The following is a 26974-nucleotide window of genomic DNA, read 5'->3' as shown; positions in this document are numbered from 1 at the left end:
GTAAATAGACAATGTATTTTCCCTAGGGTGAGGGAGTCCAAAACTAAAGGGCATAGCTTTAAGGTGAGAGGGGAAAGATTTAAAAGGGACCTAGGGGGCAATTTTTTCAGGCAGAGGATGGTGCGTGTATGGAATGAGCTGCCAGAAGAAGTGATGGAGGCTGGTACAATGACAACATTTAAAAGGCATCTGGATGGGTATATGAATAGGAAGGGTTTAGAGCGATATAGGCCAAATGATGGCAAGTGGGACTAGATTTATTTAGGAAATTTGGTCAGCATGAATGAGTTGGACCAAAGGGTCTGTTTCTGTGCTGTACAGCTCTATGACTCTATATCTATCTGGATTGTTATTACGTAGTTTGGGTTAAGGGGTAAATGATGCTTGTGTTGCCTCAATGATCTGCTACACTAGGTTCACCTTACCAAAATACAATTAGGACAGCCACTATTAATGAGTAAGTGGATTAAACTTTTCTTGCCAAGTTATCCAAGGAGACAGATAATGTCATAAATTAACTATTTATTGACTACAAAACAATAACTTGACTGTATGAGCAATTAGTAGATATGAGTGCCAAACTATCAAGTTGAATAGTGACAATTATGGAATGGAACTACGCAACAAAATAAGCAGCAGAATGTGTAAACGGCAAATCAAATTGTGACACTAATTCAACAGTAGTAGAATTGCTGACTATTAAGTTATGGTTAAGATTGGTTTCTGATGCTTTTGCAAATTAGTAGTATTACTCTAAAAAGAGCACAACAGATAACTGACAAGTTAATAGCCTGGCAGAACCAGTCTATTGGATAAAATAACATCTAGGTTTTACAGGTTTGAAAAGTTCTGGAGCTTATCCTTATGAGTAAGCTCTTGTGGTGCAATGATAGCCAGGAGGCCTGATTCAAGTTCCATCTGTTCCAGAGGTGAGTAGCATCATCTCTGAACAGGCTGATTTGATAAATATCTACCCTTATAAGCATAGTAGTTAAGTCAATCCATTGTCTTGTCCAGAATGCTGGATTTGATTCCTGGAGTACTTAATTAATGAACGCCTTTGGTAGTGAGGCTGTCTCTTCGAACTGGACCACATTTTAGTGGCTATACTTTGATAGCTCCTATCTTAAGACAGAAGGGTCATGATTCACCACGATCTCTTAATCCGTCCTGTTGAGGTTAGCAGGCAAACCTTCATTTCAGTGACCACTCCCTTGGTGAATGCCCTTAATGGATAGGGCCTGCTGTGCCTTGCTCCTCATGCCTCTGTGCAGTTTCTCCCTCTGCAGTCTCAGCTTGATTTACTGCAAATGCAGAGACACCAAAACTATAAGCCCCAGCCTTCCCACACTGGTGGAGCGGCGGGGGGGCTCCTCTTGGCGCTGAGGATGATTAGCATGGCTCAGGTTTCTAGAACGAGTATTAATTCAGTGTTAATAGCTCAACTGGCCCACTGGAAAAGCTTCTGGCATACACATGGTATGTCAATGTTGCTACTCATTCCAGTATGGCATGTCAAGTGGGCAATGTCAGAAGCAGCCAGAAACATAGTCGGCACAATTTTCACACTTGAAAGCTTACATAACGCTGAAACCAGAAGTACATGGAGGCCAATTGACTCCTCAGTCCATACTTTCTAATTGATTTTTGCCTCTACCCTTCTATTGGATTACATTCTATATGTTCCATGTAGTAAGAAGACCTAACATAATATGGGTGCACAAATAATGTTGTTTTGCTATTTTAATAAACAACATTGATAACAACTGACACATTTGATATTGCCTGATGTATTAAGTAAAGTCAATTGATTCACTAATATAGCTCCTTTCAGGATGTGACTTTCATGTTGTAAGTGTTCAAGAATGCTAGATTATTATAGATACTGAAATACAGAAATTGCTGTCTGTCTCTAAAAAAACAAATGCTAGATTTGAAGCATTTTTATCATTCACACATTGTAAAAGCAGAAACATTGAGTACTGTCAGCTGATGCAAATGATTGAATCACAGATTACAGGTGCAGCTCCAATCGAACTCAACAAGCTTGTCGCTGTACAGGACAAAGCAGGCCGTTTAACTGGCACCACATCTACAAGCATCATCCAGTCCCTCCACCACCAATGTTCAGTAGCAGCAGTGTGTACTATCTGCAAGATGCATGGCAGATAATCACCAAAAATCCTCAGACAGCACCTTCCAAACCCATAACCACTTTCATCTAAAAGGACTCAGGCGACAGATACATGGAAATACCACCAACTGCAAGTTCCCCTCCAAACCACTCATCATTCTGACTTGGAAATATATACCTGTATCAAAATGCTGGAATTCCCTCCCTAACTGAATTGTGGGGACATCTGCAGCGGTTCAAGGAGGCAGCTCACCACCACCTTCTCAAGAGCAACTAGGGATGGGCAATAAAATGCTGGCCAGCCAGCAATGCCGACGTCCAATGAGTGAATAACAAAGAACAGTACTCAGTTCTGAATACTGATGATAGTGCTAGTACACCTGGGAAGTACAACCAGTGCCACATCCATACGACTGCGGCTGATTTAGCTGCACAGAAGGGCATAAGAAAGATTGGAACAGCAACATCAATAGGAGATTTAATTGTATGAGGAACAGACAAATGTTCCTGTCACAGCAGACATGAATCCAGAACGATGTACTGCCTACCTGGTACCAGGACCAAGAATCAGTGGAATTGGCAGAGAAAACTGGATACAAAAAAGTGTGAAGTAATTAATTTTGATAGGAAGAACACAGAAAAACAATATAAAAACACAGGGTACAATCTTTTAAGAGGTGCTGGAGCAGAAGGACGTGTGCATAAATCAACATAATGTAATAAGATTGGTTGGGGGAGCAGATAATAAACCATATAGCATTCTGGGTTTTATCAATAAATACATAGATTACCAAAGTAAGAAAGCAATATTAAATGCTTATAAAATATCTGTTTGCCTTCAACTGCAGTGTTCTTCTAGTTCTGGCTATACATTTTGGGAAGAATGTAAGGCATCAGAAAGGGTACAGCAAAGATTCATGAGAACATTTCTTGAGATGGGAAATTTCAGTTACCTAGACAGATTGGAGGGCTTTGCACTGTACTTCTTGGAGAAGGGAAGATTAAAAGGAGATTTAATAGGGATATTCAAAATCATGAGAGACCTGGATAGAGTTTATAAAGAGAAACTATTTCCATTGGAGAAAGGAATGACAGCCAGTAATCTGTGAGGATGTAACTAACAGGGGATACACAGTTTCAAGAGTGCAACATTTGATTGTTTCAAATGTTAGTGCCATTCAATTTTGGCTAGAAGTAGAGGAGGTACTTAGTGCAAGGTTTCCAAACGATTAGTCAGAGACAGCAGCAGGCTCCACGTTAGGAATGCTGTAGTTAACTATGCTTTTGGGAAGGCATATTCTGTGTAAAGGACTTAGTGAGGAATCAAGGGCAGTTGGATGGCTCCTGATGTCATAACTTGTGACCAAGTTCTAGAAATTAGTATGCAGCTACATGTCAGAGTCAGGGCTCGGAAGTCTTAGGGAACTGAGCAAGTGGGAAGATTACTGGCTTTGTGTTAAAGCTGTCAGAAGATTGGAAGAAGCTTGGGAGTTTTAATACTTTAATAGAACCGGGAGAGGTGCTGAAAAGCACACAAGCAGTATTTGCTACATGCTGCTGAGCAAGATTGAGCTTGGGGTAAAAAACCTCGGGTGCAGGACTGGAATCGTGAGTTTAGATATTGATGAAGAGTTGGACTTGAGCTTATGGATGAGTACTTGAAAGTAGCTTAGAAGTCCTGGGGAGCTTAAATCCAGAAAGCAAACAGTTGTTGAGGCAGTTCAAAATGAAATGGTAATTGAGAGGGAGTTTTAAGGCCTGAGCTGCAGAAGTGAAGAATTGTAATCCCTTGTGAAGTTTAATAAGTTTTGGTGATCTACTGTGTCAATATCTGGGGGAATTATACCAGTACTTACCCCATTTGTTAATTCTGGGAGTTAAAAATAAGTTGTGCATGTATACCAGATTGTATTCTTGTTCTGAAGTTGTATAGTAAAGATGTTTGTTGTCTGTTCAAAATGTGGCTTTATTCACTTAATATGCTCACTTGGACTCACACCCTGGTTTACTTTAAAAATAAAGGCTACTGGCCCCTAGCCAAATTGTAACATGCCATTTGCTGATCTGATGTAAGATTCTAAAATGTCTGAGAAAGGAACAATATGCAGGGGAATAAAGACAAGTTGGGGTTGTGGCACAAAATAAATTTCTTCTTTGGACAGCCAGTACAGTCATTTTATTTTCATTGCTGCAGTACTTGGCATGTAGAGAGTATCTCAGGGCTGTTAGGAAGGGAGTTCCAGGATTTTGACCCAGCAACAGTGAAGGGATGGAAATAATAATCCCACGCCAGGATGGTGTGTGGCTTGGAGGGAAACCTGCAGGTAGTCATGCTCTCATGTTGTTGTAGGTGGTAGACGTCAGGGGTTTGGAATATGCCATTGGAAGAGCCTTGGTAAGTTATTGCAGCGTATTCTTGTAGATAGGACAAACTGCTGCCACTGTGCATCAGTGGTGAAGAAGTGCACATTGAAGGTGATGTATATGGTGCTAATCAACTGGGCTGATTTATCCTGGATGGTGTTAAGTGTCTTGAGTAATGTTGGAGCTGCGCTCCTTCAAGCATGTAGAAAGTATTCTTTCACACTTGATAGCTGCAGAATTCCCAGCCTCTGACTTTTTCTTCCATTGGTGTTCATATGGTGCATCTAGTTCAGTTGCTTAATGGTAACCCCCAGGTTATTGTGTGTGTGTGTGTGTGTGTCTGTGTGTGTGTGTGTGCGTGTGTGTGCGTGCATATGCACGCGAACATGAACATGGACATCCTCCGTGTCTGAGGTGTGACAAATGATGTTGAACATTGTGCAATCATCAGCAAACATCCTCAGTTCTGACATTATGACAGAGGGAAGGTCATTGATTGAGCAGCTGAAAGATAGTTGAGCCTAGGACAATACCCTGAGGAAGTCCTGCAGAGATGTCCTGGAGCTGAGATGACTGACATGCTTTGTGCAATGTATGATCCCAAATGGCAGAGATTTTTCATGCTGATCCTCATTGACTCCAATTTCACTTGGACTCGGTCAAGGGCAGTCACTCTCGCCTCATCTTTGGATTTCAGCTCATTCATCCGTGATGGGCCAAATGGTTTCCTTTGGAGCTATTCTATGATTATTGTATGCATTCATAAGCACCTCACCTGAAAACTGAGTGTTGATCTTTTCAATTTGCAGTGCTGGTCCAATCCTATGTGCAGTTGAATGAATTAATGGGCAGTGATTTAGAAAGGTAGCTGTGAGTCCAAAATGACTGATTGGCCATACCAGCATGAAGAATGGTTTGATTTCATAATGTGTGCTTTTTGCCTGATTCTGGCACATGCATACTGTGTCTGTGCTGGCATCCTGAGAACCAGGGTGCAGTGTACCTCATTGACAAAGTAGCCAGAGCCTTCTGACTGACATTTTTAAGAGTTTCAGGCTTTGCTATGCAGCCAAATTTCACAGCCTAGAACTCAACTGCTGGCTGGGGATATAAATTACATATCCTCTGAGCTACGACATACTCAGACAGATTGAGTGTTCCCTTCAGAGAACTCTTTTAAAACTCAAATATTCCCAGCACGACTATGAAAATATAAGGGTCATATCTCAGGGTAATTACTTGTCATTCAGAGTAGAGACCTCAAGAGCTTTCTGCCCTTTTAAAGAGTTGACGATGTTTATTGACACTGGCTGATATCCAGTCCTGTACTTGGCTGAATAATTAACGGATTAACATTTAAAATAATGAGAATGGGAGTACAGACTGGAATCAAATTGCAGACTAGAGATTTAAGTCACTGAATTACCTCTAACCACTTTATGCACTTCACAGTTAAAATTGAGAATACAGTATTTATTTATTAGATTATGCATATACTTCAGTAAATAGAAATATACAAAGAAATATTAAAGGTCAAGTTAGCCACCTAATCTAAACATACGTTCCTTTTTGCAATTCCAAGATGGCGGCAGAGTAGCAGCGCAGCGTGAGGGTTCCTGCCCAGAGCTCATCTGTTCCATGCACTTTTATCTTTTTTTCCTTCTTTCACTGTTTTCTTTTCTTACTTTAATCTACTAAACTTCTGTGGAGAGTGAGTTTGTGCATTACAGAGGAGATCAGTGCGTGGGAGATCAAGCCATTGCGAGGACAGCGAGCCCAATATGGCAGTGAGAGAGGTTTCCCACCATTTGTGGCGGCAGCGAGCACAGAGATGATCGAACTTACTTTCTCGAGAGAGAGAGAGCTTGGTCGTGGAAGCAGCGGTGGCAATGGCATTGCGACTTTGTGGGGCCTGGAGAGTGGCAGCTGCTGGGGCCTGGATTGGGACTTTTGCATTTGGAGATCAAGCCCAATGCAGGAAGAGCGAGCCCAGTACAGCGATGAGGGAGGTCCCCTGGCATCTGAGGCAGCGACGAGAGCAGGCAGCCTGAGGTCTTCCAGAGAGCGGGCCAAAGCGGAGGAGATTGAGTCCTTGTAGGCAGTGAAAGCTCAACATGGCTAAGCACTTAAGAAAGACTGTTGAACTTTTAACTTTATTTATTTATTTTTCTATTTTATACTAAGAGGGACTGCAATGTTTGACTTTTAACTTTGCTTTGTTATTTTTCTACTTTGTAGCTAAGATTTTGTACCTCGGTTCCTTTGTACTTAAGACGGTGCTGGGAATGGCAACATTGTACACTTTTCATTGTACTTGAATATTCGTGATAATAAAATCTAATTCTAGTTCATAAACTCTTACAGTATGTTTTCAACAACCATCCTTTTCATTTGACAATGGATTTTTCAAACAAGTGCATGGTTGAGAATTTCTCAGTTTTACCAACTGTTCTGTAACCACTCCTTTATTTAGTTTCTAAAATAACAATTTATCAAACCAACAGGAAATGCCTATCACCGTTTACTTCATCGTAACTCTTTATAATCAGGTAGATCTCTATTCGGTGCACTGTTCAAATACGTCAGCGCCAATGAGTCTAGATACAAAACTAACTTATCTGACCTGTGCAGCTGAATTTGTGATAAAGGTGTATAACATGTCACTATCATTTGGGAATATTAGAGTTTTAAAAATGTGGCATATGGATTTTGTTAACAGTTTCGTGAATGTAACTTTTTTTATGAGGCTAGGAAATTATTTGAAAGAGTGAGCTAAATACATCATTCGTAAGAAAGTATTTGATTTAGTTAACAGCCTTACAGGACATCTGTGATGTTAACTGATAAAATATTTTTACTGTTGAGTTTGTAACAATTGGAGAAAACAAGGACCACTTGTTAAGTTTGGCTTCAGGTAAGTGAAATCAAGCTTTCAGTTCAGAAATACAGTCACCTGGCAGAAGGCTTTTAGTTTGTGATATCTCCAAGCTCTCCATTTGTACAGAAGATTTCAAGTCATCATAACTGAAAGGTCATTGAGGCAAGCAGAACTGGAAGGAAGTTGTAAGATTATCTCAGTACTCCAAGAGGAGAACTGGAAAGAGTCAGTCAAGTAAGAAACTAAAGAGTTAAGATATTCCTCCGAGATTGAGCATCTGTAGAGGATATTGGTGGGAAAAATGTTGCAATTTTGTTTTGCTGTTTATATGAAGATGTTTCTATGCAATCACATATATAGCTTTGAATTTCTTTTGTGTAATAAATTTGTGTTCTTATGTTGAAGAACACTAACACCCTCATGTGACTATGTTCAACAAATGACCACCATGGGAAATAACTGCAAAAATTGAACTTGTGGTCTATCAGGTTTAACTCTGGGATCTAACTTGTCCAATATTACCATTAGCGGAAAACATAACACCTTTTAACATTCAAAATTTGCAGAAGTCTCTTTTATTCCCCAAGTCTTATGAGGGCACTGTCAGCTCTATGCTTAATTGCTAACAGGAAAGTATTACCCTGGTGCTTACGCACATTGGCATGAAAACCTGATGCTATTTGAAAGTCATAGAATCATAGAATCCCTACAGCATGGAATCAAGCCACTTGGTCCATCGAGTCTGCACCGACCCTCCGAACAGCATCCCACCCAGACCCATCACCTACCCTATCCCTGCATATCCCATGGCTAATCCACCTAGCCTGCACATCCCTAGACACTATGGGCAATTTAGCCTGGCCAGCCCACCCAACCTGCACAGCTTTGGACTGTGTGAGGAAACCGGAGCACCCGCAGAAACCCACCAGTCATGGGGACAATGTACAAAATCCACACAGCAAGTTGCCAGAGGCTGGAATCAAACTCGGGTCCGTGGCATTGTGAGGTAGCAATGCTAACCACTGAACCACTCTCCCACAATTCTTAGTATTGCCCCCTGAGAACATTCTAGGTTTTAGAGCTATTGCTGCAATATCATTGACTTAACTGGTGCTGTCATTACCACAGGCTTCACTACACCTCTAGCCCAGGTAAGTTTTCTAATTTTCATTTCTTCAGGTCTGTTGTTGATGTTTTCTCCTTGTAAATTTTGGTCTGTAGCTCCAAATTTGCATTCAGGTCTCTGCCTTGCCAACAGTAACTGTTATTTGGTTCTCAGGAGTCTTATTTACACACCATTATACATGATATTGATCTCAGTAATTCAGCTCTCTCACACTTGTTACTGTTGTTTCTCCATTCACAGTCTTGATGGCATGGACTGCTGACGTTCATTATCTTCCACATCATCATGGCATTAATGTCTACCTTACCAATTTACTACACGTTGCGTCTGCATTGTCAATCTCTTACTCAACATTAAGTATTGGGTTAACTACTTAATCGTTAGGAAGACCAAAGTCATTGCCTTCAGTCCCCAGTCACAAGGTTTGCTTCCCAGCCAAAAATTAACACTCCCTCATTTATTACTGTTTCAAACTTGTCGCAAACACCATGCCCTAATGGAGCCTGATTAGAACATCTAGCCTTGTATCTTTTCCATCCCGAAGACACCATTTATTTCTCCTTCTGTCAAGTCAGGGACTTCTGTTCCTGACTTGGTTAATCTGCTGTTGAAACTTCTGGTATGTTTTAGTTATCATTAATATAACTATTCCAATGTTGTCCTATCCAGCCCTCCACCTTTCTTCATACAAGAACTAGAACTCAGCTAAAATGCTGCTGCCCACATTCTAACCTCACATTCCATCATCATCTTTGTACATGCATTCCTGTTGGTCCACCAATGACTCAAATTTAAAGTCTCATATACACATTCAATTCCTTCCTTGGCTTTACCCTTCTCAAACTCTGCTACCTGTTAAGCTATAAAACCCTCTGAAAACTGCATCTTACATAATCACTCTTGTTCCACCTTCATTGGGTGCCATATCATTACATATTTCAGTCCTCTCTCATTCGTGTTTTTGGTCAATCTGAAAATTTCCTTCTTTGATTCAACAGCAATTTCAGACTGCATTCCTTCTCATTCCTCTTTGGACAATTCACATTATTAAAAGCACTAACGTGATGTTAGAGGTCATAATTTAGTGATGGTGTCCAGAAGGAAACTACACATAGCCCCACTGGTAGTATTGCTGCCACCGGGAGAGCCTGCCTGACATCTTAATTATAGCAGATAGATTACTAGCAAGCCTATTTTCTTCCAATGACTGATTTTAACTAAAAGGTCGATAAGAATATAAAATCCAATAGCAAAATACTGCAGAGAATGAAAATCCAAAATAAAGACAAAACATGTCAGAAAAACGCAGTGGGCGCGTCAGAATATTTTGAGAAAAAATGGAGTGAACCTTCCAGGTCTGTGACCTACAAGTAGACTGGAGTGGAAGTCAGAAGAGATGAAAAAAACAAAAGAAAGGACAATGAGAAAAGATAAGGAAGATACACAAAAGGTGAAAATTTGAGAACCAACTTTTGAAAACTTTCAAAAGGTTTGAAAAAAACTTTCAGTTCATTTAAAAATAAAACAGTGCTTGATATTTCATTCTGTCTGTTGTTTGGCTTAGGGCTGTGGATGGTTATGGGTTGGATAGAGCGATACACATCGGCACTGAGGCTAGAGAAGACCAGGGCATGAGCAGAGGGGCAAAGTTTGACATGGGGGGTATAAAGAGTCATGGAGTGTATGGAGGAGCATAGGTTGACATATGTTGGAAGGAAAATGGGACTGGGTGGGGAGGTGAGATTGTGTGAGAATTGAGAGGAGAAGCTGTTGTTCTTTAGTCAACTGCAGCAAACTGTTGACACAGAAGTACACCTTTCCTACAGCCCATGTCCGCAAGGCAATCAAACTCTTTCTAGGGTAGCAGGTCTGACTCTAGCTAACATTTTAGGAAAGAAAATCAGAAGATCCAGGGCAACTTTTCCCATAACACTTTTGAAGAACTGGGAATTGACTCGAATCTGTTCTCTCCACCAGGGATAGAAATTCATGTTTATGTTCAGAAGAATTGACTTCATGTTATTGAAGTAATTAAAGCTAGATTTCTTTGTTATCATGTAACTATCAGTTGTGGAAAGCTCTGTCAGTGTTCAACTATGTATTGTAATTAGTAATATGTAAGACATTTTAATTGTTGGCTTAAAGCAAATAATAATAGCCACCTATATATCAGTTAAAAAAAAAACAGGATATAGAGAAACAGCATTTAAATTTTCACTTTACACTTCCCAGCCAACAAAGTTACAATAAAAAAAACTGTGTGTGTTTCAGACAAGTCTAATTTATGAAATATTAGAAAACCATTATTATGACATTTAAGTACTTTCTTTAATCAAAGAAGAAAATATTGCTGTCAAGTACAGAAAGGCAATTGATTGTGCTTCATCTGATTTAATTTATGCACTTCTCTAATTGCCAAAAAAATCCTGCAGTCTCTCTTGCATAAATAAAAATAGCCCTTAATGATTTGAAACTGAAATTCTAAATCTATATTCTGAACACGTAGCAGAAAATCTGCAGAAGCTGTTAAATCTCCCAGGTAATGACTGAAAGAGCTTTGCTACCTGCCTCTCCTTCCTCAATACTTTATCATGACTGTTTTTTTTTCAAATCAAATTATAACATACAGTGAGCTCTGTCATAGCAGTCACTTTGTTCTAAAATCAAAGGCCAAGTCTGTAAGATATGGGTCTACAAACATATTCTACCATTTAAAATCATTATTTATTTAGTCAATTAGTCTGTCCAAGGATGTTATGAAATATCTCTGGAGCAGGTGGGACTCAAACCTGGGCCATCTGGTTTAGAGGTAGGGATACTACCACCATGCCACAAGAACCCCATCCAAATGGTCACAGTGGATCATCAATGTCCTAAGCGCTACTTTTCCAATTATTCTTCCTAACGCTTGATTCCCCGAGAGGGTAAAAAACCTTTCTATCTCCTCCTTAAATATTTTGCAACAATGAAGCATCCACGACCATTTTGTAGTGCAGTGGTACTGTCCCTACTTCTGGGCCAGGAGGCCCAGGTTTAAGTCCCATCTGCCCCAGATGTATCACAAGGTGTGTAAACAAGTGGATTGAAAAATTTCACAACCCTCTGGGATACAGAATACACTGAGTCGCAAATATCTAGAACCTAGTGATTGATATGTCCTGATCTGCCATTGGCCTAGAACAAGTGTTATCTCATCCTAAACTGCACCATTAATTTTAAGACCAGATTGGCACATTTAGTGTCCCTTTTCCAATCAACCTGTTGAGAGATGTTCTGGCACATCTCTAGAACAAGTGGAATTTGACCTTGGGCCTCCTAGTAAAGCGATATGGACACTACCACAGCACTATGTGAGGCCATAATTAGCAGTGTACAATACTTTTAAGCAATGTACTAATTATTAATTCAATTCCAATCAATATTTTTGACCCAGTGTATGAATAAATTTAACTGTTGGGTTTCAAGTAGTAAATTGTTGTTATAGAATTTAAAATACATATTTTAAACCCAAAATAATCTTACTTTCCTTTTGTCTGTCTGCCTTAATTCAATCATTACTTATCTTTATCTCTCTTTTTGTAGCTGATGGGTCTTTAATTCACTCTTCTTCTGTGTCATCCCTCAATCCTTACATCTCATTTGTTAAGGAGATATACTGTTGGTCTCAAAGACTCCAGATGCCCCCGTACAAATTCACACTTCCAGCAAGTTACACCTAGAAAATCTCTGAGTTGAAGGAGGCAAAAAGATTCCAACTAATTGTATAGGAAGCATGATGTCTCACTTATACGACGTTTTATACTTTAGCATGATCACAGACCTTGGGCCAAATCTTGCTGAAAAGCTTATTTTCTATAGATTGTTTAGCTGTTCATTGTAAAGAAAGCATTTTGCTGTTTGCCTTCTGTTTTGTTTAAAAGGGCTTGCGGAATAGTGTAGGTGGATGTTCCTTCGTATTGACTTCACTGTCAATTAATTTTCACTGTGATTTCTGTTTCATGAGCAATGTGTTTGTTTTGAATCCAACAATACATAGTCACTGATTTTCGAACAATGTCTGTTTTTGTTTCTGATTTACAGCATCTGCAGTTCTTTCAGTTTTTAATACACAGCCACTCCTTCTTTATTACATTCATTATTTATCAATTTGCTGGAGTTTGAATTCTTTTGTTCACTCATTTATTGTAATGAACCACACAGAGGTACTGTGGAACAATACTAGGATCAGAATAATCACAAATGCTGCTCTCAAAAATCATAATTATCTCTGCTTCCATAGAATAGGGAAAGAAAGACCACTTTTCTTACAATAGGAAAAGGTGGAGGATCAATTTCCAAGAGGTTTCCCTGATCTCCAACTTTGGTGGAAGGAAAACATAAATCCTGGAGCAACAGTGCAATAACCGTTTACTCTGCGTCTCTCAGCTTCCATTGACAGAAAAACAGGAAATCAAAAGATAAATAAGAAAACCTACAGGTGTATGACTCCATTGAAGTGAAACCGATACAAAATTACACAGATTCCCAGGTGGTAATATCAATTGGGTCAGTGGTAGTACTCTTTCCTCAGAACCAAAAGGTTCTTCGTTCATTGAGACTTATAGGATTCTTAATGGGCCAGCAATGAAGAGCCCCTGGCTAATGTTGTGGGGACATGGGTTTGAATCCCACCACAGCAGATGGTAAAACTTAAATTCAATAAGAATCTGGAATAGTGGTGACTTTGTGACCACTGTCGATTGTCATAAAAACCAACCTGGTTCACTAATGTTGTTTAGGGAAGGAAATCTGCCATCATTAACTGGTCTAGACTGCATGTGACTCCATACCTATGGCAATGTAATTGACGCTTAAAGCGTTATGGATAATATAGTGACCTAGCCAGGGACAGCTACAGCCCAACAATGTTTTTTTTTTAAAAAATACACTGGCAGAATGGGGTGACGCATAGCAGACAAAATTTAAAACAGATATGTACAAAATCATACTTCTTCAAAGGAAGAATGAGGAGAGGCAATTTAAAATAAAAAAGCACATTTCTAAACAGAGAAACCTGGAGGTCAATAGAATAGTTCCACAGAGGCCTGTATCCCAAGTCACCCTTTATTTACACGATCATAGTACTTTCCACTGGTCTGGCTTCCTCTGAGCCAACTCTCAGACAGAGCAGAACCTCTGACACAAAAACAGAAGTTGCCATTAAAGGTCAACAGGTCTGGCAGCATCTGTGAAGAGAAATTAGAGTTAACATTTTGGGTCCGGTGACCCTTCCTCAGAACCTTTCCTCAGAACCCTTCCTTTTCTGAGGAAGGGTCAGTGGACCCAAAACATTAACTTTGATTTCTCTTCACAGATGCTGCTAGATCTGCTGAGCTTTTACAGCAATTTCTGCTTTTGTTTCTGATTTACAGCATCTGCAGTTCTTTCCACTTTTATTCAGAACCTCTGACACCCCTGTTTATATCTGTCAGCCAGGGCTCCCTGATTGGACCAGGTTAACAGCCCCAATCAGGGAACTCATATTCTATGAGGCTCACCTGTCTGACTTCATTACAATGATTACAGGAAACGTGCACAAAATATTGCAAATAGCATAGCCCGTTGAGAAAGCAATTCAAAAGACATCCTGAATCTTGAGTTATACAAACAAAACTATTGAGTACAAAAGGAAGGACATTATGATGAATCATTTAAAACAATGGTTCAGTTTCAAGTCCAGTATTGTGCCAGTTCTAGACAAACACCTTTAGGAAGGCTAAAGAGGTTGTAGGAAAGACTTATGAGAATGGTTGCGGATTGGAGAAGTTGGGATGAGTTTACTTATGCATGAGAAGATTGAGAGCAGGTTTGATTGATATTTTCAACTTCATGAAGTCTCTGCTCTAATTACCAAGGAAGAAATCTTTCCCATGGGCAGAAGGCACTGAGAACCAAATGACAGCTTTAAAATGGTCGGAGAGATGAAACAAAGACAACATAAGGAGAAATCTTTGTTTAAACACCTGAGAGAGCGCGGGAAGTAGAGTTAATTGTGACTTTTAAAAATGAGGTACTGGAAAGCAAAAAATGGAGGTATATGGAAAAATGGTGGTTTGAGACAAACTAAATTGTTCCCGCAGAAGGTAACTCAGGGCCAATGAGCCTAAGGGCCTCCTTCCATGCTGTAACCATCCAATTATTCTCTGATTATATCATCTATTTGAAATGACAGCACCCCAGTAGAGCTGTCCTCCTACAGAGAATCAGCTAATTTTTTTTGTACTCGTGTCTCTGAACTGGAATTTGGCTCTTTTCTGACTCAGAGGAAACAGTCTTATTAACTGAGGTGTGGCTAACACCGCAAAGAAATTAAAACATACAATCTGATTACTGTCAGAAAATGCATTGGCATTATATAATGGTGCACCAGCCCAGCGTGCCACAGAGTTGTGAGTCCAGTGCCTTACACAGCTGAAGTCTTTGTCTCAGCTTAGCAGCAGTGCTTAGAATGGCCAATCACAATCATATAAGGCAGATAGAAGCTAAGCGCAAGATATTGTCAGGTTATTCTTGCACTAGACTCTGAAATACAAACATCAATGTCTTTACTTCTATTTACAAACAATGCAGAAATAAAATGTAAAACAATGTCTCCCTGAAACAATAACTGATAATGCGCTACTGAGGAATCACTCAACATGTGCAGTATTTTATATCTTAGTTGATCAAAGCTTGTGTCACTACCGCCATATATCTTTCTTTTACATTTGGCTGCTCTGCTGAATGCAGTATGTGCACTGCATGACATTTTAATACCTAAATTCAATGTGAAAGCACAATACCTGGAGTCTTCTTGACATTCAGAGAGCTTGAACATCAAACCTCTCAATAATATGAAAATTGATCAAATTATCGACAATTTTTTATGGCGATAAAATAAAATTTGTACATATGAGCTAATCATTCCACTTTTTTCATTATACCTCAATTGTGATGATAAAGAATGGACTAGATTTTGTGGTGAACAACAGTGGTCATTGCTGGTGTCAATAAAAGTTTGGCAGGCTACTCAAATGTGGAACACATCACAGTTGAGCCTAATCATACTCTCACCTGACATTGACAGACGTGTTGCTATCAGGAGTCAAAGATTAGCAATCAAAAACAAGTTCCCTAGCTAATTAGTTTCCAATCTCGGTGAAAGGACTCTGCAGCAACACCATTAGTAACCAAATTAGGATTTTTATGACTTGTACAGTTTATTGACACAACACAATGCAGAAATCACAAGTCTTATTGCTATCATCGAAGCAAATTTGTAGAATGAAACACCAATGGCACAATTCTTAGAACTTTAATGTCTCCTTTGACTAATCATTACCTCAGAGTATTGCACGGCTTCTTTGTAGTTGATACCAAGATGGATGCCATACATTACTCTAAGATATGTTCCATAAAATTGAAATGAATACAGTCCAGTTATTTTAACTATGTGAATTTCATAATGGATCATTTTTCACCTTCTTAAATTCTTTTTACGCAACAGGAGGATCTCAGTGCTACTCTTAAACAAGTCATTTGTGATTACGTTTCCCTTTTTACTATGGAACTAATGATTTATTAATGAATTCATTTGAGGGAATGGTATAAGAACACATGGTTTTGAAATGTGTAATTTCTAAATTACAATTTAATTCAATAGACAGAGAAAAATCAGGCATTCTCCAGCTTACATTAAAGAATATTACTCCACTAAGTGAAAGTGACTTCTTCGGTGCATTTTTTTTTTTCTCCCTCTCAGAACCTTCTCATTTTGGTGGAAAATCATAATGCACAAGCTCCTATCCCACCAGATGGTGTGTAGGAAGTATTGCACTGCAGTTTCCCATTTCCACTGAGTTTTTTTTCATCTCCTTTCTAAAGATGTTGAGTCATGGTGAGGTATGGTTCCAAGGCTGTAAAGTGCATTGTCCAATGTATAAGCCTAGGTGGCAAGTGCCAGCAGATTATTGGACAGTGTACCGCTACACTACATTATTAGCCTTCCTCATCTAACACAGCACCAAGTTACTTTTCAGTGGAGATCACAATTTGATGTCGCAGCTATTAAGTAATTTCAGCACTCCCTCATTCAGCGAATGATGAAAGCTAATTGCACAGTCCTATCCATTGCCTCATCTGATACCAGCAGCTAACTCAGCATAAACCAGAGATCACATCTTAGATCTCAGAATTCTTAAACACATAATGAGTCAATTACTCAGCATGACAGCACTTGGTCTGTCAGAAATGATGAGGAATGGATTTGCATTATTGCATGATGTTGACAGGACAGTAAGCCATGTTTCACATAGTCAAATCTCTTCCATTCTCCAGTAAAACTAAATTGACAGAACACCAGTGTTTCATTTTGCGCAGAAAAACTAATCTCCCCTTTGTATACACAACAACTACAAAACACACAGTTCACAGATTATTTTCAGTAAAAGAGCAGGTTATCTCCTGCTTCACCATTCAAGATAACAAGGCCCAGTGACATAATAAATTTGATTAACGTACCTTGTATTGGAAAAGGAATAACCCACAAAATAGACTGTAAATATCTGCTGTTAATAGGGAGAGGTTGACAGCAGTGGCACTACTTCGTTTCATGACTACAGGCATGAAGCTGTATAGACCAAACATACAGGCACTGAAACCAATATAGAGCAGTCCTGGAGAAAAGAGCAGAAAAAGACATTAGGGTGTTTTCCAAAGAGAAAAGGAAACATAACTGGTGCAGTTTCAAAGCTCTTAAAACATAGCTAAAGCTGTAAATTTCAATGATCCATTCAGTAGATGCTGTCAGATTACTTAATTAGCAGTTCCAATTTGATGATTATAATCCAAAGGGCATAACCAGTGATACAAAACAGAAAAGAAAACTCACAATTTGAGGACATGTTGTGGATTCCAATGGGACTGTTCCAGATTTAATGAGGGAAAAATAACTAAAAGATATATATTTCATTTTGTTATTCAAAAATTAGGCTTCTTTTCCCATAATGTTCTCAATGCCCAGGTAATCACCTGACTCATCATTCAGAATCACTTTTACAACTTAATTTTACAAATATTTCCAACTTAATTTTACTTATTAGCTTTCTCTTGTTATTTTGCAAATAGTTATTGATTAGGAATCTAAAAGCACACATCAAGGGTAAAAATGTCATTTGCTCATTGAAATTACTAACATTAAAATAGATGACAAACTGTCACTAACGTTAAAACTTATACTCTTGTATTAAGATTGATATTTAGGCATGATTACTTGTAATGGATGAGATTAAAATGCTGCTATGACAGGATTTTAAAAACTTCAAAAGGAAGAAAAATCTGATCAAATATTTTTCAAATTTCTAGTCTTTAAATTTGTAAACTTGTTTTTCTCAGAATCATAAGTATATGTTGATAAATATTAAAGAAGAGGAGATATTTAGCTACAAAGTTTCTATACAACAGCCAAGTTTTGAAAAAAAGACATGAACAACACTTTCAGTCAAATGAGTAGCAACCCTATCATAATCTTGAAGTAAATTTTCGTCTTTATGTTTTTTCTCTTGTGAAATGTGGATGTTAATGGAGAGGTCAAAATTTGTTGCTTAATTACCCTTTAACTGAATAGTATTCAAGGCCATTTCAGTGGACAGTTAACAGTCACCTACATGTATGTAGAGTTGCATATAGGCCTGACTGGGTAAGGATAGAAGATTTCCTTCCCAATGTTAGTGAACTCAATGTGCTTTTATTAAACAATTGATGGTAGTTTCATGACCACAATTACTGAGACTAGCTTTACTTTCCGGATATTATTAATTTAAATTCCATCATCTACCATGGTAGGATTTGGACCCCATGTCACCAGCACAGTAGCATGGCCTCTGAATTACCAAGCTAATGCCATTATCACTGCAACACTATCTCCTTTGGATAACTACAGACTTGGGAGGCTCTGTGTCTTTCACTTCTGGGATGTCACCTTGTATTCAGGCCTAATTGATACGTTGAAAAGTCTCAGCTTTCAGCTTTTTGCAAAGATTCCTTACAAAATGAATTGGGCATTTTCAGGATAATTCCTAGTCAGAGAAAAGAAAAGCTCAATTTTTAATTCAGTAATTGGCAATCTTATTTGCATTGAAAGATGGAGGAAAATGAGAGCCGATATCTTGGTCAAGAAGGGAGAGGCTGCTTGAGTCTGAATCGACCTTAATGTTCACTGTAGAGCCAGGAACAGTCTCTTGACTAGACAATGTGTAGTGGTAACATCATTGGATTAGTAATCCACAGGATGAGGTTAATGCTGTAGCAGCAAGGATTTAAATCCCACCACAGTAGCTGGCAGATTTACAGTTCAATTAATAAATCTGGATTTGGAAGTGAGAAACAGTGACCACAAAATGACTGCTGTAAAAATATATGTTCCTTAGGGAGGAGATCTGCCATCTTCACCTAGGCTGGCCTACATGTGACTCCAGACCCACAGTGATGTGGTTCAATTTTAACTGTCCTCTGAAATGACTTCATAAACCAATAGTTTCAAAGGTCATTAGGAATGGCGAACAAATGCTTATCTTCCCAGCAACAATAACATCCCATGAACGAACAAAGAAGAAAAAAAAAATATTTAAACTGAGTGGTAGTGCTTGACACAGAATGCCTGCAATTTCTTATATTAAGACCCTTTAGATTTTGATGTAGTTTTGTTATCCTATTCTGATTAATAACGATTTTGTAATTACTGCTTTCTCTTGGGTTTATTGTGTGAAAGAAGTGATAGCAGGAATTAGCACCAAAAAACTGAAAATGCACAGTAAATTGATCAGCACTGGAAGTGGAAAACAGGCCAGCATTTATGAATGCAAGCTTAAGAAAACCTACCATGTTATCCTAACTTCTCTGTCAACAACATTTTCAATTTTAGCTCCAGTGATTTTTTTTGTTTGTCCTTAATATCTGCTCAGTTGTGGGTGTGCAGAATGATTTGAGAGTTGCCCCACATGATAAATTCTAATTATCTTCAGCACTGAAAAAAGAAATCTGGATACATGACCTCATGGATGTCCTTCTAGTTGCCAGGTAGAGGAAGAAATAACCTCAGACCTGATTCTGGATCTGAAATGATTGCATTGTGTGGTAAAAACTGAAGACTTGAGGCTTTTCTGAAATCTGGCCCTGAGCCTCAGTTTCCCTGCAGCAATCTATGAGTGTGTCTGAAGTCTCCTGAGGCATATGCATACCTTGCACATATTCTGCTCAGCCACTGGCTAACTTTTCAAAGCAGTCAATAAAGTATAACATATTGAATGACCTAACACCTCTGTAAGACAGCTGCCAAATACACTTCCATATTGCATGAGCCGATATTGCTTGACAGAAATTTCAGCTGTTTTTGGAGTTCTGGACACAGCCCTAAGAAACTGTTATGTTTATTTTAAATGATCAATAAATTGAAACTCTAATTTCTTTGCATTGGGAATGATATGCAGGAATCTTATGAATAGATTTTGTTCCCCTGTTTTTGTGTTTTCTTGCATACAGCCCTCCATCAGCTTTATGTAGTGTTTCCATGAGGGATTGGCAGGCACACAGATAATCTGGTCACAAATATTTGCCAGTTCAACTCTTGAATTGTTAACCTGGATGTGTTGCAATCTGTCTACAGTGACTTACTTTCTGTGTTTCTCACCTTTCCTTATAAAGAACCACTGAAATTTGGTGTTTGCTTCTGACAACATTGGTGAGATTAAAAATATGGCATGTGAGCGACTGTAGATAAAATTCCATTTACTGCCACTCTGTAGCACCAGGTATTAATGCTTTATGCACTGAATCAACACATTGTGATGGCCTCAGTTTCATCCATCATCTCATAAGTATCTGGACACACCAGACTTCTGTCAATGTTCAGGAAAGGCGAAGAAGCTCATATGTTATTATACAACATGATAATTGTGGTGTCACACTGAAGCATAATATCAATTTGACTGCTAGAATTTATCAAAACACTGATTTTAGAAAGACAGTCACCAAGAATTAGTTTCCATTACTTATCATGTCACCTTGATGATGTGGCAATCTAACACAATCCATTTCATTACTAAAACCTAAATCACGGTCTTATTTTGTTTATATTACTCACTGCCTTCATAGCACATCAGTGATACGTTATTTTGCTATGAAAAATTAGAATAGGGAAGATGAAGTCAGTTTTTCTAAGCTTCAGTAACATTTCATAAAATTACTTCACATATTCAATCACTGGCATGCATTAGCACCACTGATTACTTCACATATTCAATCACTGGCATGCATTAACACCACCAAGTTATCACACTAATAGCATCAACTAATTTGATTTGGATATAAGTTAAAATAATATGTAATTTCTTTTAAAAAAAAACTTTAGATAGTAATGAAACTCTTACATTATTAAAGAGCAATTCATCAATTTTAAGGCTTAGTGGATTATGAGGTGCCAAAAAAATTCCTATTTTCATCATGTTAATAGTTTGAAAAATGCATCTTCTCCAAAACTCAACAGTTACACTGAAGTGAATTTGGAATACCAGGCCTATTTTCTCATCTATTATAATCAACATGCTCAGCTCAGTCCAGTTACATATTCCACTGAGAAAAAAGGATTCTAGTAAGGGGATAAGAAGCCATGGTTACCGTAGCAAGTTAAAGACAGCGTCAAATGAAAAGATAAAATAACAATGGAGTAAAGATTGGTGGTAAGCCAGAGGATTTTGAAAGTTTTTAACAAAACAAGAATAGCCAGCAAAAAGGGAGAAAATAAACTTTGAGGGTACATATATTAAGTAATATCAAGACTGACAGCAAGAGTTTGTTTAAATACACAAAAAGAGAGACACCAAAGTGAGCATAGGCCCCATTCAGAATGAGGCAGGTGAAATTAACAATGGGGAACCTGGAAATGGCTGAGGAGTTGAACAAATACTTGCATCAGTCTTCATGGTAGAGAATACGAATAGCATTAGAAAAACACTCAATAATCAAGGAGTAAATGACAGAGAGAAAATTAATACAATAACTATCACTGGAGAAAAAGTGCACGTGAAACTAATGGGGCTAAAGACTAATAAGTCTTCTGGACCTGCTGGGATGCATTCTAGCATGTTAAGCAAGAAGCTACAGCAATAGTGGGTGCACTGGTAGTAATCCTCCAAGAATCATCAGATTCTGGAAAAGTTACAGAGGATTGGAAAACTGAAAATGTAACATCTTTATTCAAAAAGGCAAGGAGACAAAAATAAAACAGTTAGCTAAAGGCCAGTTTATTTAAACTATTATTGGCAAAATACTAGCATCTATTAGCATGTGATGCCAGAGCATGTAGAAACAGAGTCACCACGGCTTCATGAAGAGAAAATCATTCTTGATAAGCAAATTAGGTTTCTTTAAGGAGGTACCAAGCATAATAAAGGCAAATCAAGCAAACCAATGTATTTGGATTTCCAGAAGATGTTTGATAAGGTACAGATAACACAGTGTGCAGCTGGAGGAACACAGCAGGCCAGGCAGCATCAGAGGAGCAGGAAAGTTGACATTTCAGATCAGGACCCTTCTTCAGAATTGGGGAGGGGGAAGGGAGCTCAGAAACAAATAGAGAGAGGAGGGTTGGAGCTGGAGAAGGTAGGTGGGATGGTGGTAGGTCAGTGCAGGTAGGGAGTGGTGGGGATTGGTCAGTGAGGTCCACCATTCCCTACCTGCACTCACCTATCACCATCTCACCTACTTTCCCCAGCTCCCTTCCCCCTCCCCATTTCTGAAGAAGGGTCCTGACCCAAAACGTCAACTTTCCTGCTCTTCTGATGCCTCCTGGCCTGCTGTATTCCTCCAGCTCCATACTGTGTTATCTGTGACTCCAGCATCTGCAGTTCTTGCTATCTCTGCTTGATAAGGCACCACATATTCAGCTACTTAATAAGATAAGAGTGTTGGTGAAAGGATATTAGCATGGATAGAAGATGGGCTAACTAATAGAAGATCAAGAATTGGTATGAGGGAGGCATTTTCAAGAAAGCAACCTGTAACTAGTGCAGTGTCACAGAGATCAGTGCTGGGATGACAATTATAACATATGTTAATAACTTGGAGAAGGGAAGTGAATGTACTGTAGCCAGGTTTGCAGATGACACAAGAATATTTGGCTGGGGTTGGGGGGTGGGGGGGGGAGGTGCAAGTGGTGAGGATGACACAACGAGGTTAAAGTGGGTATAGACAAATTGAGTGGACAAAAACTTGACAGATAGAGTATAAAATAAGGTTATGCATTTTGACAGGAAGAATAGAGGAACTAAATAACATTTGAGTGGTGATAACTGTAGAAGGCTGCACCAAGAGGGATTTGGGCGTTTTCATGTATAAATCACAAACAGCTAGCATACATGTTCAACGCATGATAGAAAGGTAAATGGAATGTTAGCCTTTATTTCAAAGGGAATGAAATATATAAATAAGGAAGTCTTGGTAAAGCTATACAAAGCATTGGTCAGATCCCACCTGATACTGGCATTGGAGGCCAGTGTTTCACGGTAGACTAGCATTCAGCAAAGGAAGCCTACCCCAAAACGACTGAACATAAAAACACAGGTCATAGGGGCAGAGGTAGGCCATTCAATGAAATCACTGCTGATCTGGTAATCCTCAACTCCACTTTCTGGCCTTTTCCCCATAACCCTTGATTCCCTACTGATTAAAAATCTGTCTATCACAGTACACCCAGCATCGACAGCCCTCTGCAGTAAAGCAGATTCACCACCCTTTATGAGAGAAGAAATTCCATCGATGACCCCATTCCCTGCATAAGATTCAGTTTCAAATCAGTGCAGAGATGTATAAAAGTCATCAGGTGGAAGAACCAGCATGGCCATAAAAAAATTAAGTTAAATGTAATTGCTTTCTTTTCTCATTCAAAGGAACATTTTTTTTTCCAAAATGAAGAACATGCAGTCACTATTTAGATTTCTGATTATGATTTCATTATTTTTAGTTAATTTGAAATTTGAGACAATCACACCCCACAGACTTGTCAAATGATGGACAAATGCAGAACAAAGAATTTGCCATCAAGGTAAAACCATACGACACAAAGTCTTTTCTCATTGACCTATTTTTAGTCTTGGGGATTGGAACCTGTTCACACTTGGTCACATTAAAGTAGGTATCCAGGCTTCTTTATTTAATTGATTGTATCTTCAGCCATGGGTGACCCATGATCATGGCCACAGGGCTGCACACGTTGCATCATGGCTCTAGATCTTAAAGGCAGTCCATCTTTTTTAAAGGAAAGCTGCACTGAGTGAAAAGCCACCGCTGCGGACTGCCAGCATGTGCAACTATCTGCAGTTAGAAACAAAATACATGGAGCACCAGTTCGGATACAGCTCTTCTACATTCAAGAATGCAGGTCTTAGTTGTGGAGGTGAAAAGAGAGAGAGACAGAGGCCAAGGCCAGGTTTTTGTTATAACAAGGTGTAGAGCTGGATGAACACAGCAGGCCAAGCGGCATCAGAGGAACAGGAAGGCTGACGTTTCAGGCCTAGACCCTTCTTCAGGAAATTCAGATTTTTGTTCCCTGGTCAAGTGCACAGCATTGTAAGAATTCCTGACCCTGTGAACCCTGCCTCTAAACACAGCTGCCGTGAATTTTCTGATCTAGGGATGCAATCCACACGAAAGTGGAAATGATTACAGAAGAACAGAGGCAGCTACTGGTTGCATTGGCAAACTGACAGGAACACCTACCTTGGAGATCCAATGCTGTGTCTATTGTGCAAAAATAAAAAAAAATTAAGCATAAGCGTCCCTCTAGCCCTCATCCATTCCCTCACCATCACACATTTCTCTTGCAGCATCTATGCTAACCTGTGTCACCTCATTCCCCCATTCACCTCATAGTTCCTCACTTTGTCCATGTCAACCTATAACTAACTACTCACTTTACAGAGCCTTTGCTAATTTAGTGTCAAATAATGCCAATCCATATCCACTGTGCATCACCTTCTGCCCTTACACTTACCATTTCAATACATCCAATACCCACCGTGGGCAGGATGCATGACCCATGCATTGATGAGATAAACAGACTTCTATTGCAGACTCAACTATACTGAAAAAGACATTCTAATTCATAGGACTATTTGATACATTTACATTCCTTCAACCAAATACTGACTCATGACAGTACACATTTATTTCAACTGCATAACAATACCCTGTTACTAGGAGTATTAGATTTCATGGTCCCACATCAACAAAATAACCAGTTGTAGCTGTCAATCAAATTGCAAACTTGCAGGCTCCCTATGAGATAATGAATGGTCGTGAAATCAGTAATGCAGCAGTAACTTTGTAATACAAACCCTCAAGTATATATCAACCAAGTGAACTAGAGAACTTTTTTTTAAAAAAGCTCCTATTTTAAGGGCAAGTCTATTAGATGCCTTGGCAGATTCACTGCTCCTCCTGAAATTTTAGACAGCTGATCTTTACAAGTCTGTTGAGAGTTCCAGTTGACATGGTGGGATTGAGTGCATGCAATTTGTGCACATATTTATGCCAGTTTTGACAATTCCAAAGGGTACCTGACTTCTTAGGGTATCCCAGGTTCAAATCCAAAAGGATACCTTACTACTGCAAAGGGATACCCTGGCTTTCCAAATAAATCCAGAAAGTTTAGATCTGCTCTTACCAGGTCTAATCTGCATACTTTGAATTTCACAGTCAAAATCCTACCGCAGCAAGAGCAGCAAATTAGTTAAATAGCCAGCTGTCTCTGTGAGCTGCCTATGAATGAAATATATCCACCATCATTCCCTTCTTTAAAACGGAGAGTGATGACTCTCTCTCATGGGAAAAATCTGGGCCGATATTTCTGTCAAAAACCAAACAAAGAAACACCTTCACAGGGAATGGAAGTATATGGTCAGGGAGATCAATGTGCCCTGTGGATGTGGTGGTAATGCTGGTAAAAGTTCAATAACGTCACATCGGTGGTCAAGGTCAATGAGTGCACCCTCAAAGGGTACCTCACACCCAAAATATCACCAACCCCTCCCATTGCTCATTGTACTACAGCCTCAAAACTCATTCAGCAGCAATCCAGCCTCATATTCTGATACCTCACTCACCTTTCAATGATACTCACGCCACACCTACCTCTCACTGCCTTCACAGACTGTCAGATATGGGAGCCATAATCACTCAGATACCATATAACACAACTGCTGCTGCTCCTCCCTTTCACTTGGCACAACAGAAGGAGTGGTGGATGAGAATACCTGCATCTCTGGAATTCTATGGAGGAAATGATTCTCTGAATAATAAATCCAGCTATGAAAGATGCTGTCACAGAGAATATTTGGAATGATGACACGTTACTGCATTATGTCCCTTCTGAACTCCCACCTCACCCTGAATCTGCTGTTTGGTAATGTGGTCATGGCCCTCTTGATTCTACCCAACCTCCTTTTCCTTAGCCCAACATACCTCTTCTGATTTATTGTTTTCAGCTATGCACGTCATGGCAGCTGCTGGAGAAAGTCAGCATCACTGCATTACCGATGAAGTATCACAATCAATTGATTTGACACTCCCAGAGTCACGAGCTCAGATGGTGGCACTGCGCAAATTTTAGAGGTCAGTATAAAGTCAGGATCAGCAAGTGGTGAATCATTGGCTGCAAGGAATCCAAGAGGAAAGGAAAATGCAGGTACCAATTCACCGAATATGTACATTAATCACTGACTTGACAGGAATGCAACAGGACAGTAGAAGGACTACAATTATACAATCCTAATCACATCCTACAACCCTGAAATCGTTTTGCATTATTCACTCATCATGTTTGCAACCTTAACCATCAAAACTAAATGAATTACTACTTCCGGATAACAGATATGAAAGATAAATTCTCACCTATCTGCCAATCCCATGGTACCTTTAACAGTTCCTTATGTTCCATTATAGCCCTGTAATAAAAATAAAGTTAAAATGATTCATATTTTTCCACTTCACTCAAAAAGAAAATTGGTGCAATCCTTGGAAAAGTAAATCAGAAATATAAATGCAACAATACTTCACTATCTAGTCAGGTCATTGAAAATCAGAACTTTTGGTAATTAAGCAGCAATTGATATGTTATTTATCATTTAACAAATATAAAATGCCACTGTTGTTAATACATTCAGGAGTAAAAATTGCTTCAGAATGAATTAGGAATGTAACATAATCCCATTAAACACATTTAATCATCATTTCTCTTAAGTAAATTTGTTATATTGGGCTGAATTCAATGCAGCCTGTAATAGCAGGCACATGGCAGCTTGGCCCACTTATTTGTTGGAAAGTGCCCATGTCAGTCTCCTGGCAGCAGCAAATCCATTAGTGATTAAGTAGGACGGTGGAAAGTAGGATGCAGGATCATTGA

The 26974-nt window shown here is 39.0% G+C and overlaps 1 protein-coding gene across 1 annotated transcript in view; it reads right to left on the bottom strand.

The window, feature by feature from the left end:
* Positions 1–26974, bottom strand: part of slc35f1 (solute carrier family 35 member F1) — a 296969-nt gene that overhangs the window by 7299 nt on the left and 262696 nt on the right. The window contains exons 6-7 of the mRNA XM_048597131.1: positions 26464–26516; positions 17041–17195 (exon numbers count right to left, since the gene is read on the bottom strand). Coding sequence (XP_048453088.1) covers positions 17041–17195; positions 26464–26516 — 208 coding nt within the window. The remainder of the gene's footprint in view (positions 1–17040; positions 17196–26463; positions 26517–26974) is intronic.

Source organism: Rhincodon typus, chromosome 5 (assembly GCF_021869965.1).
Source record: "Rhincodon typus isolate 14 chromosome 5, sRhiTyp1.1, whole genome shotgun sequence".
NCBI classification, from domain to species: domain Eukaryota; kingdom Metazoa; phylum Chordata; class Chondrichthyes; order Orectolobiformes; family Rhincodontidae; genus Rhincodon; species Rhincodon typus.
This window is presented reverse-complemented; position numbering and strand designations above follow the sequence as displayed.